This window comes from Canis lupus, chromosome 17 (genome assembly GCF_011100685.1).
Source record: "Canis lupus familiaris isolate Mischka breed German Shepherd chromosome 17, alternate assembly UU_Cfam_GSD_1.0, whole genome shotgun sequence".
Classification (NCBI taxonomy): domain Eukaryota; kingdom Metazoa; phylum Chordata; class Mammalia; order Carnivora; family Canidae; genus Canis; species Canis lupus.
The window spans coordinates 25685547-25701719 of NC_049238.1; the positions used below are offsets into that span (position 1 = coordinate 25685547).

Here is a 16173-nt window from a genome sequence, read left to right on the forward strand (position 1 = left end):
AAAACAGCCCTTCAGAGCTATTTTCTTTGCAAATAGTAGCTGGGTTTCTAAAGTAATCTCTGCAATCTGTTGTAAATGTCTTATTTTAGGAAATACATTTACTGGATAGGATATTGTGTTTCTGGAGGTATTTAAATATCTCAAAATACTAATTTTGGTATAGACTTTGGTATTTGTTTCATTAAAAGTGAATTTGGGAACCTCATTAGGACATTTATGAACTTAGGTTTGTTAGAGGTTTGAGTTAGGGTCTGTTAGATGCTATTGCTCTTTTGTTTAGTAATTTAAGTAAGTGGACAATTGTCTGTTTCACACAGATCCTGAAGATGTCTATAGCCTGTAAACAGATAAGGCTTTTCTTACCCAAATATTTTGTTCTTTTCAAACCAGAACACAACTATGAATTAAACTAAGCTCGCTAGCAGTATTATAGGAAATTATGTGCTAATTAAGGGAAGAATTTAGAGAAAAGTATATTTTTGGTCTCACTGTGATGACCTTTACCACTTTCTCCCCCCTGCTGCCCCCACCCCCCGCTTCCTATTATTGATAATTTGCTCTTTTGTGTTAGGAAGAGTAACCTTTGTTTACTGGTCCTTTCTTTCTTGAAGCCATTTGGACTTTTTCTAAATTTGGTATCATTCTTTAAAAAAAATACTCTAGGTCGAGAACCTAGCAGGCTGGGTTGGTAGAACATGCGACTCTTGATCTTGTGGTTGTGAATTCAAGCCTCACCTTGGTCATAGAGCTTACTTAAAAAAGTAAATAAAATTTTTTTTTAAAAAAGCAACTCATTTAAAGAAATACTCTGTAGGTTTACTCCGAGAGTGCTAATGTATTTTAATATGAAAACATATGAAGATTTCCCTTTTTGATAATTCCCTGGAAAGTACACCTTTTTTAGAAAAGGATTTCTCTGGAGAAAGAACAGAAAGAAGATTGCGTTCTACTTAAAAAAAAAATTAAACTGAAAAAACTTTCTCATCATGGTTTAGATAAAACCACTGTTCCTTTGATTGTGGTTTTATCCATTTATGCAAAACTTGGCACATGATGAAAGCATATGACTCTCTGTCTTTATGTCTACAGATTTTCTGTTCTTTGCTTGGTAATTATGCAACATTCATTAATTTAATCTACCCCTGGAATTATCAGTTTGAGCCATCAATCAGGTTTCTTTTTCTCTACAGTGTGTAAGAGAAATTCCTAAAAGTGATCCTTCTTAGTTTAAAATACATATTTGAACTCAGTCATTAGACCATTCCCAATTTTTGTTGATAATCCAGTAAAATTTTTCTTGACTGTTAAGTAAGAGTGTCACTATAATTTGATGCCTAACTTTGATTACATAAAGTATGTTTACTTTTAGATCGTTGATGTATAGTGAAGCTAACAGACGGGAGACATTTACCTCATGGCCTCATGTAGGCTATAGATGGGCACAACCAGATCCCATGGCTCAAGCTGGATTTTATCATCAGGTAGAAAAAACTCAAAAAACATTTTTTTTTCGGAGTGCTTTTATAGTCTTAAGTAAAATCATCAACATTTTAATACTTCCTCAAAAACTTATGCAGCCTTGCTATGTGCTTGTGTGTATGCATTTATGTGAGTTTTGTTTTATTCTTATATTTTTGAATACTGACTGGGTATTTCCTATATGTCCAAAAGGAAAAAAAATTGTTATAAGTAACTAACCACTGAGTTAGTGCTTCATAACTATTTTCTTTCAGAAACAAGGCAGTATTCTTTACATTTGCTTTTGAAAAGTGTTAGTTTTGGATGTGTGTTAATTTCCACTTCTTGATTTCTACTTCATAACAGAGTAGTAAATTCTGAGGGTAATGCAACAAAAGTAACACATTGCAGTTACTCCTGAAACTCTAATTTTGGTTGGGATACAATTTACCCACATACTTCTGTATAACTATAGAAACAACATTGCAGGTGGTACAGGGCAACCTGAATATATACACTTTGAAGATCTGATTAAGAAATTCCACAGAGGGATGCCTGGGTGGCTCAGTGGTTGAGCGTAGGCCTTTGACTCAGGGCATGATCCCAAGATCCAGGATCGAGTCCCACATCTGGCTCCCTGCGAAGAGCCTGCTTCTCCGTCTGCCTGTGTCTCTGTCTCTGTCTGTGTCTCATGAATAAATAAATAAATCTTAAAAAAAAAAAAAGAAATTGCACAGAAAGAGGAATGATTATTCAAGGAAAATAGATTTATGTAAGAAAAGAGAGCGTTAGAGTATAGGGATTTGTGTCACCAAAAGATGAGAGAGAGACATTATAGAGAGTTTCATTGAGCTAAAAATGATTTCAGATGGGTATAATATACTAATTAAATGAGGCTTCACCTGGGTAATGTAGAATGGCTTACCAGTAAAGAATCTAGGAAATTTAATATTTACATATCAGCTTATATAAAGCATGCTTATTTAACTTTCAATCCAACTAAACTGAAATATATTGAAGTAACTATTGTAAAGAATCCACAGAGTGATTATTCCTTAGTTAATCTTGAAGTGTTTGGAATATCTTAACTAAAATTAATTCAGAAACTCATAATATTTGACTATTTTATTCATAGTTTGTCAGATGTCCAGTTTTAATTAGGTTTGTTTGGAGGCTGGCTAATACTAGAATTATTAGTAATTTTTATTTTCCTGACTTTAAAGTTTGAATATGAACCATTTTCCTACTAATTTATCTTTATTGCTATTTGATATTTGCTACAACAGTCTCTGTGAAGTGACGGCTCAGTATCTTTTCTGTTGAATTATTGTTCATTGTATTCCGTCTTTGCAAAGAGATAAAATCAGATTTTCTGGAATCTTCTGCCCGCATGAGGGGCTGATTATTCTTAATTTTAAAAAATATATAGTGAATTTACATCTATAGGCATAGTTGGTGCTAAGTCCTCAAAAATATTAATGTTTCAGAGCTATATTTTGGTTCAGATTTTGATATGTTATTTTACATATTATATGACATTTTGTCACATGTGTTTTAAGATTACATGAATTAGGTTCACTAGTTTGCTTTTCCTTTTTACTTTCTCGTTTGGTTGTATGAGATTCAGTTTTGTTTTGTTTTTAAAAGATGTTACTTATTTATTCATGAGAGAGGCAGAGACATAGGCAGAAGGAGAAGCAGGTTCCACACAGGGAGCCCGACTTAGGACTTGGTCTCGGGTCTCCAGGATCAGGCCCTGGGCTGAAGGTGGCGCTAAACCGCTGAGCCCCCCCGGGCAGCCCTATGAACTTTTTTAAGAATACTTTTTGTTAAGAGTAAAAGATTAACATTAACCTTTTCTGTCTTTATGAATTTTCATTGCAGCCTGCCTCATCTGGAGATGATAGAGCCATGTGCTTTACTTGTAGTGTATGTCTCGTTTGTTGGGAACCTACTGATGAACCTTGGTAAGTTTTGATTTTTTTTGGAGGTAATAGCCTAAGTTAATCCTATAAGTAGGGTTCTAAATTCTCATCTAGATATAATAATATTCTTGCCTTTTTACCATCTGTAGTTTTGTCTTTGTGCTAAGAGATTGAGATAGCATTATGTTGTCACATCACGTGGCATACAGGAACTAAGGTCTTTGACCTCCTAAAATCTACATAGGAGAAATGCCAAAGAATAGAATTAGGTCCTGAAACCAGAAGGCTATGATGAGTAAGTTGATACAGCATGATTAACTTCAGTTTAATCTTGGTCTATTGCCTGTCAGTAGGGAATCCACAGATTAGAGCCTTACGATTTACGTTTTTAACTTCGAAGTAATTTTAAGGAGTGTGTGGTAATTTTGAATTCTAATGGGTGAAAGTTCAGAATTTGGATAAACATTAGAGATCATGTATTGAAACGTAATTTTTACAAATAACTGAGACCTTATTAATAAAAACAGTAATAATAATAGTGAATATTTGTTTAATGCTATTTATCATGTAGCATCCTAAGCATTTTATTTATTTTTAACTCGTTTAATTCTCACAGTAGCCCTATGAAATAGGTATTATTATCTTCATTTAATAAGAGGGAATGGAGAATATTCCCAGTTTAATCCTTATAGTCACTCAGTGAGATAGGAATTACTATCCTATTGTAAATAAAGAAAAAATTTGCCAAAGGTCATATGGCTAGTCAGTGATGGAACCAGGGTTTGCTTTTAAGATATATCCATCATTTATTTTGCAGTAAAATTAGTTTCAGGTCTCTGAATATTAATCAGCTGATCGTGAATGTGGTGAACTAGCCGAAGCCGATTGAGTATGCACATGGATCCCACTTACAGTGGGGTTTACTGTATGAAAAGTTGAACTTGTGTCCCTCTGTGAACTGAGAGTTGAACATGTGCAATTTCCAGTTTAGGTGAAGGTTCTGTTTGGAACTCACTCTTTTCCCCTAGAAACTATTTATATATATAGAAATCCTTTTAATGTGTATCTTTTAGTTTCTCAGACTGATCCTCAAACAGTTATTTAACCCATCCCTGAAAAAGTATACCATGATATTACAGAATGTAACTTTTTTCAGAAGTTTTTTTATGTGTGTGGGAAATTGATTCAAATATTTAACTTGGGCTGTTCAGAACCCATCTTTTCTTGACATGGTCAGGGAATCAAGAATTCTCTTCTTGCCCTAGGATTCAGGATTCTTCAGATTTAATTAAGCAATTGGTAGCATCTCTGAGGGCTTGAGAACAGTGGATAGGAGGAAACTGAATTGAAGAGAGCTGGGGAGCTGAGCCTAGGTACCTTCTGAATCTGTAAGGGGGAAAAGAAGGAAGACTTGGAAGTGGACAATGGGACTCCCCTATTTTGATGATGGGAGTCGATAGAGCTACTTTGGAGGGGTATTGAAGATTTAAAAAAAATAAAATGAGCACATACTATTATCTGGCAATTCCACTACTATTTATTTACCTGAGGGAATGAATTCCTCTTGTATGCTAAGAGGCATAAAATGGACGGTAACTGCAATGAAAAACTGGAATCATCTTAAATGTTTGTCAGGATGGAATAGTCAAATAAAATGTGGTATGCTTATATAATCTATTATCCAACAATTAAAAGGAGTCACTAGTTTGCTGTCTATTATTCACTGTCAGTAACATTTGGTAATGTTATTAAGAAATCTCTTGTAGAATGACTCATATAGTAGTACTTTTATTTAAAATGAAAAAATCTGTGTTTTCTTATATGTACATATATATAAACTTAGAAAAATATCTTAGAAGTATATGATTTAAATTCATAAAAGGTATTTGGAGGTGGGAAAAGAGATTACTGGGATTGGATATCATAATTGAGTGATATTTAGCTTTATATAGTTGTGTGTCACTTATGTAAATAACATTTTAATTAAAAAGTAAAAACTCAGGGAAGAAAGAAGGATGGAAAGAGGAAAATAGCCTAGAATTTAGTTGGGAGAGAAACCAGTCAAAATATGTGCTTGGGATGCCATTTAAAAGCAATTATGTAACACATCTGCATATTGCAGATTGTCCAGGGTTTATATGGGTATAGGGTAAGTTGTAGGTACTTGTAAAAAGAAAGACGTACACCCTAAGGAATGGCATTTTTTTAAAGATTATTTATTTATTCACGACAACACAGAGAGAGGCAAAGACATAGGCAGAGGGAGAAGCAGGCTTCCTGCGAGGATCCTGATGCAGAACTCGATTTGAGGACCCCAGGATCACAACCTGAGCCAAAGGCAGAAGCTCAACCACTGAGCCACCCAAGTGCCCCCAGGAATGGCATATTTTATAAGCATAGTTTCCCTTTCTTTGCCGTGGCAATACACAAAAAAGGGTTCTTTTTTTTTTTTTTTTTTTTTGTAGCAGCATCCTGACTTCAGATAATGCCTTATAATTACAGTTAGTGTAAAAAAAGAGAATAACCGAAAGAAAAAAAGTCACAGAGTTGGAGAGATAATTTTTAAGTGTTGATCCTGCTTTCAGTATTTGAGATTCTTTTTTTTTTTTTTTTTAAGTTTTTATTTATTCATAGAGACGCAGAAAGAGAGAGGCGCAGAGGCACAGGCAGAGGGAGAAGCAGGCTCCATGCAGGGAGCCTGACGTGGGACCCGATCCAGGGTCCCCAGGATCAAACCCCGGGCTGCAGGTGGCACTAAACCGCTGCGCCACCGGGGCTGCCCTGAGAAGATTCTTAAAGTCATTATACTAGTTTTGATCTTGATGAGAAGTCCTAGTGTTTTATTTTTATTAAACATGTTAGAATTTTCTAAGTAAAATTTAACATTTCTTTTTGCTCAATAAGTGTTTATATGAAAGAAATAATGTTCAGTCTATGAATGTTATCTTTCTGCATTTCTTTGAAAAGAAATTTTGTTTAGAAGTTTTTGTCTGGTCCTATAGTGAATGTATAAGATGTATTTCTTTGTTCATAATATAGGTCATTTTATTACATATTTTATAGATCTTTTGCTTCCAGATCTATACTAAATTTTTTTGTGGTATGAATGACATATTGAGTTTTCCTAGATGTTATTTACAATTGTGCCTTTCATAAATATCGATAGGCATATAATTATATAGGATTAATTTTTAAAAGCTGTATTGAAAAAAAACTATTGAGATATCTTTGACATGTAAAAATTATAAATATATAAGGTATGCACTTCATATTTTTGTATATATACACACTGAAAAGACCACCAAAATGAAGCCAATTAATATATCCATCCACCTAGTTATTATTTAGTGTGTGTACATGTATTAAGGTCTAATTTAAGATATGTCCTCTTCTCAAATTACAGGTATATAATACATTATTACCTGTTGTCACCATGTGTTGTATCTTTATGGAGAATTTTAAACTGAAACCAAGTAGCTATTTATAGTTGTAGGAATCAGTGTGAGGGAATATCAGGGCTTTACACAATTTTATCAGTATGTGAATATAGTGTAAGTCCTACTACAGTATTTCTGTTTCATCAGAGACTGATTTTATGTGTGGTCCGCTAAAGGGAATAAAAACTACTAAAGTGAGTGGTTGAATATGTTAGAGTGATTTTGGTGAGATGGAATGGTGTGGCGTTTGAGTCTTTTTCATAAAGCATACTTTGTTTTTTAAAAAAGAAAAGATGATCTTGAAGTTCTGTCTTGACCTACAGATTTAACAGGTTTGTTGTTCAGTAAACTTTTCCTTAATCTATGTAAAGGTCTGAACACGAGAGACACTCCCCGAACTGCCCATTTGTGAAGGGTGAGCACACACAGAATGTGCCGTTGTCCGTCACTCTCGCCACGAGTCCTGCACAGTTTCCCTGTACGGACGGAACTGATAGAATATCTTGCTTTGGGTCAGGGAGCTGCCCTCACTTTCTCGCTGCCGCAACAAAACGAGGAAAGATCTGCATATGGGATGTTTCCAAACTTATGAAGGTATATTTTAGTTTTAAGTAACAGGTTAGTAATTGAGGAAAAAATCCATCTTAAACTTAGGCTTTTCATTTGTTTAGGTGCACTTAAAGTTTGAAATTAATGCATATGACCCAGCAATTGTACAGCAGCTTATTCTGTCGGGAGAACCAAGCTCAGCAGTTGAATCAAGGAGACCAACTTTGGCGTGGCTGGAAGACTCCTCTAGCTGCTCAGACATACCAAAATTGGAAGGAGATAGGTGTGTGAATTTTTTTTTAGTTGCATTTATAAAAGTTATGTGTTTTTCTAAATTTTATATTCTCTTAATTCTACTTAAAGAAGCAGAAAAAATTACTAGGTGAAGAGAGTAGAGAACAAATATATATATATATTTTTTTTAATTTTTATTTATTTATGATAGTCACACAGAGAGAGAGAGAGAGGCAGAGTCACAGGCAGAGGGAGAAGCAGGCTCCATGCACCGGGAGCCCGACATGGGATTCAATCCCGGGTCTCCAGGATTGTGCCCTGGGCCAAAGGCAGGCGCTAAACCGCTGCGCCACCCAGGGATCCCGAGAACAAATATTTTGTTATAAAATCTGAAAGAGCTGTGTGATACTTGAAAAATTTTTATTCAGCAGTGCCAGCAATGCCATCGTCTGTAAGATGTACTTTATTTTCTGTCTCAGTCTTTGCCAATTGGAAAGAATTGCTGCACTGAAAAATAAAGTCTAAATAAGGAAATAAAATCCCTGGATTAAATTTACCATTTTGCCTTCTTCTACATCTTTTCCTAGAGCAGTTGAACCAAGTGATTTTGGTTTCCACTTTTTTTTTCATTAGCACCTCAAATTGTAGAAGTGTTAATGAATAGTGGAATAACCCATGGCTAGGGAAGATGACCTGATGATTTAGAGCAGTTTATCAGTAGTCATCAGTGAGTTGAGGCATGATGATTACTGCTGTAGAGATATTTTGGTAAGACATCTTTCATTCAGCTTGTCTGACAATCTTGATTTTTGTAGCTGTATTTGATCTTTGTGGGGGCAAGAAGGTCAACATATAATTTTACTTTACCGACTCGTCTCCCAAGACACTGCAGTTATAACTCTGAACTGGGCTAGGATTACAGAGCAATATATGCAGTATTCTCAACAGATAGAATGAAGGGTTCCATAAGCCACTCAACTTGTCTTAAGCAGTAGAAACTACTCCCTTTGAAGATTCTGAAAGTAACAGTGTGAAATGGAGCCTACTTAACTGTGATCAGATGTCCTGATGCTGAGATGATCTATCATTTCACTTGCAGGGGCTTCCTATATTCTGATGTGTGATAGACGCTATACCACAGTCAGTAACTTAATACTGTTTTACTTCACAGTCCCTTTGGTGGCATGTACTTTCATTGAGAACTAATGTAAAACTTGATTAGTGCAATTTAATTCATTAATGGAAATAATAGAGAATTCACAGATTAATTGGAAAGGTCATTTCTGTCTAGTCTTTCTTGGTTAATGATATGTATAAATTACGAGTAGGTAAATGAATGTGGTCTCAGTTCTGGAACAGACTGAATTAAAACTTCATGGCTGTTCTTAGTTACTATAAATCCCTGTGAGAGCTTGATGAAAAAGCTGCTGAGCTGCTGTTGTCTGAGTTTTGACCACATTTGTCAATAGGACTAGAATGTAAGTGTGCTTGAGCTCTGTGATTTTCTTAGAAGTTAGTGGAAAATTAATAGAAGATAATGAAATTGGTTTGTGCTTCTGAACACTGATTTTGTTTTTTTTAAGGATCTATTTATTTTAGAAAGAGCACGAACGGGTAGGGGAGAGGGAGAAAGAATCTGAAGCAGACTGTATGCTGAGAGCAGACCCCACCATGGGGCTCAATCTCATGACCCTGAGATCATGACCTGAGCCGAAACCAAGAGTTAGTGCTTAACTGACTGAGCCATCCAGGCCACCCCTGAACACTGTAATTTTTAAAAAAGATTTTATTTATTTATTTGACAGAGAGGGAGCATAAGTGGGGCAGCTGGAGAAGCAGGCTCCCCGCTGAGCAGGAAGCCCTATGTGGGGCTGATCCCAGGAACCTGGGATCATGACCTGAGCTGAAGGTAGATCTACCTTCATCAGGTTAACTGAGCCACCCATGCGCCCCCTGAACACTGATTTTTATTAGAACTTTTGTCTTGGAGTTTTGTATTAGTGGATTAAAAATTAAATCATGACATACTTTTAAGATTAGACACATATCACACACACACAGGTAAAATGTACCCAGTGTTTCAGGTGGACAGGTATTATATGGGAAAGTGTGCTGGAGTTGAGATACGAATCTCTGCATGCTCTTAAGAGGTAGTCTTTCTAGGGTAGAAGGACCCTTTTCTCCTAAGAAAATGACGTCATTCAGGGATCCCTGGGTGGTGCAGCGGTTGGCGCCTGCCTTTGGCCCAGGGCGCGATCCTGGAGACCCGGGGTCGAATCCCACGTCGGGCTCCCGGTGCATGGAGTCTGCTTCTCCCTCTGCCTGTGTCTCTGCCTCTCTTTCTCTCTCTCTTTGTGTGACTATCATAAATAAATTAAAAAAAAAAAAAAAAAGAAAATGATGTCATTCATACAGAAACAATACTCTTAAATTGGAGTGATAGAAGGAAGCTAAAGAGTTGGAAGTACCATCTCTAACCTCAGTCTTCCTCTCTGGCTTTTCACTCCCCCAAAGGTAGCAGGATTTCTGTAGTGAATAAAGTGAACTAAACTAATACTGATTTTGTGGCACAAGATACAACATAATTTGTTTTAAAATATACTGTGTGGGTTTCATTAGTTTGAATAATAATAGGTTAATTGAACAAATTAAAGCTTAGCCAAGAAGTTTATTTTTATTTATTTATTTATTTGTAGCCAAGAAGTTTAATTAGCAGCTTAGTTTGCTTATGGATTGTTTATGATCGTTTCTACTTGAAAGGCAACATTTGTTGTTGTTCTGAATTTATTCAGGGAATAATAGTTATTTGAGAAGGAAGATTATTTGGGAACACATTTAATTTTAGGAAATTAACATTTTTATCTTATTTGTATATTTTTCAAATTGGTAAAAATTTCCTGTATTAAAGTTTGAAATTGTTTATAGTATTGATACATCAAAGCTAAAGTATCCCTGTAATACTAGTATCTCCAGTTTTCAAAAACAGATAATCCTAAATAACCATTTAAAATTTATTTGTAATATCTTGTTTATTTTGCATGTTTATTACTCTGCAAAAGGTCTTGCACATGTAAAAGGCTTTAGTAAATCTAGAGTCTATTAAATACCTATTGCATGCTTAATGTAGAAAAATTGGACAATACAGAGAAGTGAAGAAACATAAGAGTATCCATAATCACATCCAGTTAACATATATATAAATTTTTAAATATGTATTTGTTTTTAAATTCATATTTAAGTTTTATTAAGGTATAGTTACATATCATAAAATTCACCCTTTTAGCATACAATTCAATCATTTCACTCATGATTTTATTATGAAATGGTATGAGAATTGTTCTATCATTAAATAATTTTTTGAAAAAAGATTATAGTTTGAAAAACTTTAGAAAGAGGTTTTTTGTTTTTTTGTTTTTTTGTTTTTGGTCTTTTGCCCGTTAAGGTGATTATCTGGCAACCTTTTGTAACATTATTTGTAATTTCCTATCAAGACACCTAGAATCCTACTTTAAAATACACAACTAGTTGGGTGCGCTCTGGTGGCTCAGTTAGTTAAGCATCTGCCTTGGGTTCAGGTTGCGATCGATGGAGCCCTGAGCCCTGAATCTGACTCCCTGCTCAGTGGGGAGCCTGTTACTCCCTCTCCATCTACCTGCCATCCACCCTGCCTGTGCTCTTTTTCTCTCTTTGTCAAATAAATAGATAAAATACACAACTCCCTGGTGTGCCTGGGTGGCTCAGTCAGTTAAGTGTCCAACTCTTTTTTTTTTTTTTTAATATTTTATTTATTTATTCATTAGCGGGAGAGAGAGGTGGAGACACAGGCAGAGGGAGAAGCAGGCTCCATGCAGGAGCCTGATGTGGGACTTGATCCCGGGACTCCAGGACTACACTCTAGGCCAAAGGCAGGCACTAAACCACTGAGCCACCCAGGGATCCCTAAGTGTCCAACTCTTCTTTTTTTTTAAATTTATTTATTCATTCAGAGAGAGAGAGAGAGAGGCAGAGAGAGAAGCGGGCTCCATGCAGGGAGCCCGACGTGGGACTTGATCCCGGGTCTCCAGGATCACGCCCTGGGCTACAGGCAGCGCTAAACCTCTGCGCCACCGGGGCTGCCCCTAAGTGTCCAACTCTTGATCTCAGCTCAGGTTTTGATCTTAGGGTTGTGAGTTCAAGCCCCATGCTGGGTTCTTACATTGGGTGTGAGGATATACATACATACATACATACACACACACAAAAAGAAAGAGAGAGAGAGAGAGAGAAAGAAAGAAAGAAAGAAAGAAAGAAAGAAAGAAAGAAAGAGAAAGAAAGAAAGGAGAAAGAAAAAGAGAAAGATATACAAAAAGAAAGAAAAAATGAAAAAAAAGAAAAAGACAAAGAAAATGACAAAGAATAAAAAATAAAATATATAGTTATTTTATTTAAACCTTTATTTCCTTAGATTCTGGGTAATGTTTGATTTTTTCTTAAAGTGAAAACCCTCCCATACTTGAGGTCTGTTTTGTCTTCTTGGTTTGGAGTTTGTCATTCTGGATAATTCCCAGTGTTTAATATTTCCTGTTGGGGTTTTTTTTTTTTTTTGGTTTATTTTTCCTCATATCTTTATTATTTCTCTGAAATCAACTAATTAGCATTTAAATAGCTTACGGCTACTTAGCAGTGAATCTTGAACTTTTGCACATTTTTTTGTTTTAAATTATAGCACAGAATAGTTTTATGAAGTTATTTCCACCTGAAAAATTTATTTATTTTTTAAAAGATTTTATTTTTTTGAGAGAGAGAGTGGGAGAGTACAAGCAGGGGGAGCACAGGAGAGGGAGAAGCCGGCTCCTCTCTAAGCAGGGAGCCCAATGTGGGGCTCAATACTAGGACCTTGGGATCATGACCTGAGGTGAAGACGGATGCTTAACCGGCTGAGTCACCTAGGTGCCCCTCCATTTGAAAAATTTAAAACAGCAGTTTGTCAAAAATGTCCAACTGAGTCCTGCCCCTGCCCTTGCTCTATATTCCAGTATTCCAGACATTTTTTTTTTAACAGAGATTACTAACTTATATTTCATTTAAAATTGCATCAGAGGGATCCCTGGGTGGCGCAGCGGTTTGGCGCCTGCCTTTGGCTCAGGGCGCGATCCTGGAGACCCGGGATCGAATCCCACGTCAGGCTCCCGGTGCATGGAGCCTGCTTCTCCCTCTGCCTATGTCTCTGCCTCTCTCTCTCTCTCTCTCTCTGTGACTATCATAAATAAATAAAAATTAAAAAAAAAATAAAATTGCATCAGTGCCTGGTTATTTCAGTTGTAAATGAAATATATTGTTTCAGAACAGGAGAGTTAATATTACTTTCCCTCAAAGTGCATCTTTTTATTTTTTTAATTGAGGTCATCAGAACATTAGAACTGCTGTAGAATGCTGTAGAAGTGTTGATTGTTAGAATACAGACACAGCTTAATATTATACTAGAGTAATTTTTTATTAATTTTTTTTCTTGTCTGATAACAGAGAATGAGGATAAAGATGGATGAAAGACAGAGGCTGACAATTTCTTGACTAAGTGAAGAGAAAAGGAGGGACTTCCGTCTCTTTTTAACCTCCTCTTGTAATAGTTTCCCTGCTTGTTAAGGAGTTATCAGCCCTTCCAAAACAAACAAATAAAACCCAAAACGAAAATGAAATGTGTGTATGTGTATGTGAGAGAGAGAGTATATGTACATATACACATTTATTTGATTTTAGGACAACTTTCCTGAATTCAGTAATAGTTATTACAGTTTTACTACCTGAAGCTTTAACTTGATTTTATTAGCTGACACTCTCTTTTATCCATTTATTTACCCAGACTATTCCCAGTCATACCTTAAAAGTCTTTAAATCTCTACAAATTTTATTATAGATTCTTAGAGGTTTCCATACTCTATTTCAGATAGATAATTATTTTATGATTTTAAGTTAATTGATTATAAGCATTACCAGTCAGTTATGATCTGACTATATATATGTTATTTAAGCTAGTTTTAATAATTTTGTATGGTACTTACATATGAGATGCAGAGCAGTGGTTTTTATAACGTACTTTTTTCTTTGTCTCATAATATGCGTATGTTTTTTTTTGAAATTCAAATTATTTTTTACTTTGTCTTTAAGTGATGATTTACTGGAGGATTCAGACAGCGAAGAGCATTCCAGATCAGATTCTGTGACAGGTATGTTAAAAATGTTAGATACTCTGTTTTTTTAAATTCTTGCATTTATACAGTTACAGGTAAGGCTAAATATTACTTTAGTTCTGAAGTTCTTAGTTAATGCAAACTCTACATTTTTACTAAAACACAGAGAAAACTCAAATGTTAAATGTTAGAGATCTTGAATTAGTATATGTAGAGTCCCATACTTAAATTTTAAGTGGTACTTATTTGAGCCAAACAAGTGAAGTGACAGTTTTACTGAGTTTTTGTCACAAATGTCAAGAAATTGACATTAAGCCCTTCAGAATGTGTTCAGTATATTTGCATGATTTATTCTATTATTAAATAAAAGTATTATTGAAATTAAAGTTCTTTATTCCCAAAATAAAACAGGTGAAGAGAGAAAAAATTTTAAAGTATAAAATCAGACATTAAGGCATCAAGTAAGTGCTGCCTTACTCATTATCTTAAATGTTAAAGCGAAAGCATGTGTATTTCATATTTTAATGTACTTATGTAATAGGCAAGGCTAATCGTACATCTCAAAATAGTTTTTCTATATCAGAATTCAAATTCTGCATTTATTATAGGCAAAATGCATTTCCCAGTACATAAGAGTTATGTTAACCTCTGTGAATTAGAATTTTGGGGACTGATTATGATAAAAAAGCACAGTACCTGGGAAGTAGCCATATTTTTAAAAAGTGTTATTAAATTGTGGCAGTTTTGTAATGTTATACCTCATGAACTGAGGACATATATAACTTGTTAAATCTCTGGGGGAGAAACACACATGGCTTTGTGTGGTAGAGTTTTCAAAGATTAGAGTATAGAATAACAGGTGCTCTCTAAATTCTAAAATGTCCTGAAATTTTTTTAAAGCCCCCAAACAATGCTGGACTGATTTGGGGTTAAACCTTGTTGTCTTTTGAAGTAGTTTTTAGCAAAGAAAAAAAAATTTAAGTGGGAAAATACCCTGAAAAATATACAGATATATAATTAGCTCTAGAAAAAGAAAAAATAGATTCATTAGAAAAATTAGTCTGATGAAGAGAATACTCTTTTGCCATTTTGCTGTCCTTTTGCAAAAACAGAAAAGGGCTACATTTGTATTTCTTAATCTGAGAAAGAATAATAAACTGGTCACAGGTTACCTGGAGACCTATTTAGAGCTTGAACTCTTCTGCTAACCTACTCTTTGGTCTTGTCACTTAAACTCTCTGGGCCTCAGTTTTTCTTAGTAAAGTGTTTAAACTAAGTGTTTCTTTTTCTGCTCTTAAAGTTTTTAATTCTAACCATAACCTTGTATGCTGTAGTTTTGCTCTTTTTTTCTGGGTCCAATGATTTCAGTAGGTATTTTTTGTAATTATACGTATTTCTTGTCAGCTTCCTTATCCCTTTTCTAAGGAATGTTGGAAAATGTTACTCTGTCTTTTTCATCTATGCCTAGTTGCTTTTCACATTCCTTTAGATACTATAGTCCTGTTTACCTCACTTCCCTGTTTCTAGAAAGTCACCATGTATTTTTGTTGACGTTTTCTGTGATACCTCATTTAGGGTTGGGATTGTTGTCCTTATGTAGTATTAAAAGATGGCTATGGAAAGAAGAAAATCCTCTGGTTCAAAATTTTTAATTCCTTCCTTTTAGGATTTAGAAGTAGTTCATTCATTTGTAGTAAAATATGTACGGTAGTCCACCCCACCCAATGGGGTTTCACTTTCCACAGTTTCAGTTACCTCTGGTCCACTGTTATCCTGAAGCAGATGACCTTCCTTCTGACATGTGGTCAAAAGGTCAGTAGTAGCGTAACACTAGGACACAATGCCTATGTCATTCACTTCACTTCTCATTACGTAGGCATTTCATCAACTCGTCCCGTAGGCATTTTATCTCACATTGTCACAAGAAGAGTGAGTACAGTATAGCAAGATATTTTGAGAGAGAGACTACACTGGCATAACTTTATTACAGTTTATTATAATTCTATTTTATTATTAGATATTGCTGTTAATCTCTTACTCTGCCTAATTTGTAAATTAAACTTTATTATATGTATGTATACAAATAAAATGTAGCACATACAGAGTTTTGTACTATCTGCACTTTCAGGTGTCCACTGGGGATCTTTGAATGTATCCATTGCCTATATAGGGAGGGAACTACTGTATATTCTCAGTTAATTCTGTTGTATTGGTAGTTTATTGGTGAGTTTATGGAGGCTTCTGATGTGAATGGGAGATGTGTTCTATTCCTGAAGTATCTAAAATAAGTCGTAGATGGTATTTCAAAACTTACAGTTACCAACTCTAGGTGATTCCCATCAAAGTGAACGATACAGTCTGAAGGATTGTGGAATGCATTTCTTAATTTCAAAAATGTTGAAG

At 35.1% G+C, this 16173-nt stretch overlaps 1 protein-coding gene across 16 annotated transcripts in view; it reads left to right on the forward strand.

The window, feature by feature from the left end:
- The window catches only part of BIRC6 (baculoviral IAP repeat containing 6), a 230691-nt gene that overhangs the window by 34251 nt on the left and 180267 nt on the right, over positions 1-16173 (forward strand). For all 16 annotated transcript variants that reach the window (XR_005372291.1, XM_038561234.1, XM_038561222.1 and 13 more), the window contains exons 5-9: positions 1370-1481; positions 3343-3425; positions 7192-7414; positions 7492-7652; positions 13748-13806. Coding sequence is in view for 15 of the 16 variants with exons in the window: in XM_038561234.1 (XP_038417162.1) it covers positions 1370-1481; positions 3343-3425; positions 7192-7414; positions 7492-7652; positions 13748-13806 (638 nt within the window). In the remaining variant the exon portion in view is untranslated. The remainder of the gene's footprint in view (positions 1-1369; positions 1482-3342; positions 3426-7191; positions 7415-7491; positions 7653-13747; positions 13807-16173) is intronic.